The sequence below is a fragment of the Daphnia pulex genome, chromosome 1, assembly GCF_021134715.1.
Source record: "Daphnia pulex isolate KAP4 chromosome 1, ASM2113471v1".
NCBI classification, from domain to species: domain Eukaryota; kingdom Metazoa; phylum Arthropoda; class Branchiopoda; order Diplostraca; family Daphniidae; genus Daphnia; species Daphnia pulex.
In genome coordinates this window covers 1,631,866-1,635,629 of record NC_060017.1, presented here as the reverse complement: position 1 = coordinate 1,635,629, position 3,764 = coordinate 1,631,866, and the positions used below count along the sequence as shown (strand labels likewise).

Here is a 3,764-nt window from a genome sequence, read left to right as displayed (position 1 = left end):
AACCCTTAACAAAGGTTTTCCTAACCGCTTGAATCCCCTACTTGCATTTGTCGGTAATTTTCTACATCGTCGGATAGAAAGTCGATGGATGTCCTCCAAATTGTTTCTGGCATTTATGGCAACTCTTCGGTCGAACCACAATTTACTGAAGTGTAGCCTGTTGGCGTAACAGGTAAGCCCCTAAATCTTTCAGCGAGTGAAAGGTCTATTATTTTCTGCGTTTTGAAATCGACGTGGTGGAAATTTGAAGTTATATACAGTATATCATTCCAGCTAGCTTAGTAATGAAGTGTTATTTACAAGCTTGCAGTGTGTTTTTAAATGTCGATAAAGAAACACTATTGCTAAAAATGTGTTTGGGTTTCTTTTTCTATTTGTTTTTCATCTTGTTGTCCCAAGTTCAAAGTATACTTCATAAAGAAAAGAAAAAGGGTTACCTTCTTGTTTATCCCACACCCATAACCTACCTTGGGGAACTATTAACTAGATAAAAGCCGCTAGTACCGTACTTCGTTTGGTGTTGATCGATTTGCCGATTAATTTGTTTCTCCAATTTCCAATGAGGATTGAGGAGCCAAACAAATTTAATCGTCTACTTGCACTATTATATTAATTCTAATTATTGATCAATCCTGGATAAAGTTGATTTTACTTTTAAGATTGGACAAAGAATATTTAATTCAAGTTTATTCTGTGTCCCGTTAATATTTGTAATGAAGCACGGTTTGCTAAAGTAAAAAACAAACAAACGAAGCAATGAAACCTTATTCAATTTCAGAGTTTAGATCGCGGCCAATTAACCATTCGATGATAAAGGTCCCAATCACCGGTGGCGTTCAATTTCGAGTCAAAAAGATCCGTTGTGACTTGGGCAGGGGGTTTGTATGTCATGACCACCCAAACTATTTGCCCTGGTGATGTGGCCTCCGTATTTCTAACCTTGATGGTTAGCCTTAAAACGAAAAAAAAAATAACAAAAACGAATCATTACGTAATATCATCAAAGAGTCATTCGACAAGTTATGCCTGTAGGGCGTAAGCCCATTATGTTATTACCATCCGGTGAAATTAGGAGTATAGCTTCCTGTGACGCTGGGTGATTCACTGTGGACGAGCGTTTGGTCGTTGTAGAGCTCGACGGTTACTCCATTCAAAGAATCGGCTAAGAAAAGATAGAAGGTAACGGGCGAAGAAGCCGCGACGAAAATCTTTCCAACTGTTCGGGTCTCAACGGAATAAGCTGGCAGCTGGCCGCCTTGCTGCAACGAAAGCGGATGACTGTCGCCCAAATCATCGGCCATTTCCCACTCTTGGGTTGTTTCGCGCACGTTAGCAGTGTAACCAGGCGGAGTAAGGGGACCCCAGATGGCGTAACACCTTCTTCCATTGAGAGCTTCGCCGTTGCAAGGTGGAACTTTAATAGTGACTGTCTTGTCTCCTCCAACAGTTGCAGTTTCGACAGTGGCCCCAGAGTGATCCTTCAGGACTGTGCCAGCCGGGAAATCGGTTCCTATAGTGACGGTTTGCCATACGGTCCAACTGTCTGTGACGCCTATAATGGCCTTGGCGCTTCGTTCGATGACCAAAAGATCGCCGGATCCGTGAGGTACTTTGTATGCGCCCTCTTTGAAACGAAGATGCTGGTGGCACCAGATAATGTTGGCAATATCCGACCGCATAGGCAACTGGGCAGCGACTTTAGGATCGTGAGTGAATCGATTGCCAAGTTTTCCCAAATCGAAAAGGTCCTCGATGAAAACAGTGGGAGTTCCATCGACGGCGAAAGCGACAGCATAAGCAGCTGATAGGCGTCCATCGTAAGGATCTATATGGGCCGCCAGTTCTTGTGAAGTGTCCCAGCCATTGTAATTACCATCGGTGGTCAAGATTGGCCGGAATGTGTCGTGATTGTTAACGAATGGCACGGTTCGCAATCGGTTTCCTTGCTGTGCCCCTGGGATGGATCCCATGTCAAAGTTGCCATTACCAGTGATGATTCCATAAATGGATCCTCGAAGACCAAAGTCAAAAGTTCCCGCTCGATTTTGAACGCTGGCACACCAGTTGTCAAGTTCTGCGCCTCCTCCAACGTACTCTCCCACGGCGAACATTTCATCTCCACCGCTAGCCCATCCGGCGCTAAATTGCAGATTGTAAAGGAAGTCCTCCATGGCGGACGGCAAAAAGTGTTTGACAGCGTCAAATCTCCATCCGTCGATTCCCATTTGCTTTTTGTACCAGATGAGCCAGCTGCGCATTTCGTTTCGCATGTAATCGGACGACTGCGGAGGATTGTGTATGGCATTCGAGCTCTGTCCGTAAGCACCTGGATAGTAACAGACGTCAGGTCCCCAATATCCAGCGCAAATATCTCCGGACAAACAATCGTGTCCCTAAAAAATAAGAAAATATGTATTGCACATGTCAACATTCTGAAATTAACGGTATAAAATAATACTGGATTGTTGTGGAAATTTTCCCAGTTCTTTGGAAATCTTCCAGCTCGGGAAAGGTAATCAGCTTCGTTATCTGTCGTGACGGGAGTGGCGAAACTGACATAACGGAAGTTTGTATATTTATCATTCCAAGCAGCCGGATCAGACCCTCCGGAACCATCGCTCGCTCCGGCTCCCGTTACATGGTTGAGTACTCTAAATGTGTCACAAAAAGTTTAGGAGACTCTGCCGAAGTAACATCTAAATAGCAGATAAGCGTTTATACCCATCTTGAACGACATCAATTCCATTTGCATGCATAATGGCCACCATACGGAGTAGCTCATCTTTAGTCCCGATTCGCGTTCCAGTGAAACCCTTTTGATACTTGTCTCCTAGATCGTAGTGGTCGAATGGTGCATAACCTACCCAATAGCCTGGATTTTTTATTGTCGGTGGTATCCAGACGGAATCGACGCCTATTTCGGCCAGCCTCGGTGACAGCTCGGCCAAATAGTCGGCCCATGCATTCGGGTAGTTATCGTTCCAAAAATCCCACCAAAAGCCTTGTAGCAACACTTTACTTTGTCCAACACCCAAAAACAGCAACCCAATCACCAGCAAGAACAACTTCATTCTATTACCAAAAAGTTAACAGCTTATAGTTATTAGTTAATCCAATCTCTAGATTTTATAAAGCTCATAGCTCAATTCCTTTGCTAATGCACTTTATGGTTCCTGTCATGATTTAAAATTGAATAGAATCTGATTTTCTTGTATCAAGAATTTACCTTAAAAATTTAAGTTGAACACGCTTGGTTAGAATCTAGTTGTGCTTTTCATGCAGAATCACCGTTAACTGATTGGCTAGGTGATGTAGTTTTGTTAATTCAATAGTGAATAACGACATAATGCCGCATCTGATAATTGCTCCGCTTGCATCAAATGTTGTTTTTCATGCGGTTTGTTGACTATATGCCAAAGGTTATTTCTTGTTGTTCTGCTTAACCTAAAAGAATCAATATTTGTTTTTTACTTTGCTCTGACGCTCTGACGTACAAGCGTACCGCGCCTCCTTGTTTTTCTGTTGTTTCATGTTCCTTATCCTCGCAAACCTGATAAAGTAGTATGTATACTGATCACCAGTACAAATCCACTCAATGCCCGCCCCTGGTACGCTCGTCCAAAAAGCGACAGGAAAATCTATCACGGTGGTTAAAGCCTGTGCCAATGCCCATCAGGTGCTGACCATTATGAAATCAGAACCATTTCAAGGAGTGACCTATTTCAAAGTCTCTTTTTCTCGTATCATAAATTATCTTGATACAC

At 43.1% G+C, this 3,764-nt stretch overlaps 1 protein-coding gene across 1 annotated transcript; it reads right to left on the bottom strand.

The window, feature by feature from the left end:
* Positions 1 to 670: 670 nt before the first annotated feature.
* Positions 671 to 3,384, bottom strand: LOC124198231 (alpha-amylase-like). Its single transcript, XM_046593963.1, has 5 exons — positions 3,227 to 3,384; positions 2,722 to 3,072; positions 2,459 to 2,651; positions 1,057 to 2,393; positions 671 to 952 (listed from the first exon to the last, which is right to left on the bottom strand). The coding sequence occupies exons 2-5, from the start codon at positions 3,069 to 3,071 to the stop codon at positions 775 to 777; spliced, it is 2,058 nt and encodes a 685-aa protein (XP_046449919.1). The 5' UTR covers position 3,072; positions 3,227 to 3,384; the 3' UTR covers positions 671 to 774.
* Between the last annotated feature and the right edge of the window lie 380 nt (positions 3,385 to 3,764).

Bases quoted from the DNA above. Each gene is read 5' to 3' on its own strand.
- LOC124198231 (XM_046593963.1), bottom strand. From the start codon at position 3,071: ATGAAGTTGTTCTTGCTGGTGATTGGGTTGCTGTTTTTGGGTGTTGGA. The intron at 2,652-2,721 runs GTATAAACGCTT...TGACACATTTAG, and splicing joins ATTGATGTCGTTCAAGATGG to AGTACTCAACCATGTAACGG. The intron at 953-1,056 runs GTAATAACATAA...TTTCGTTTTAAG, and splicing joins ACTCCTAATTTCACCGGATG to GCTAACCATCAAGGTTAGAA.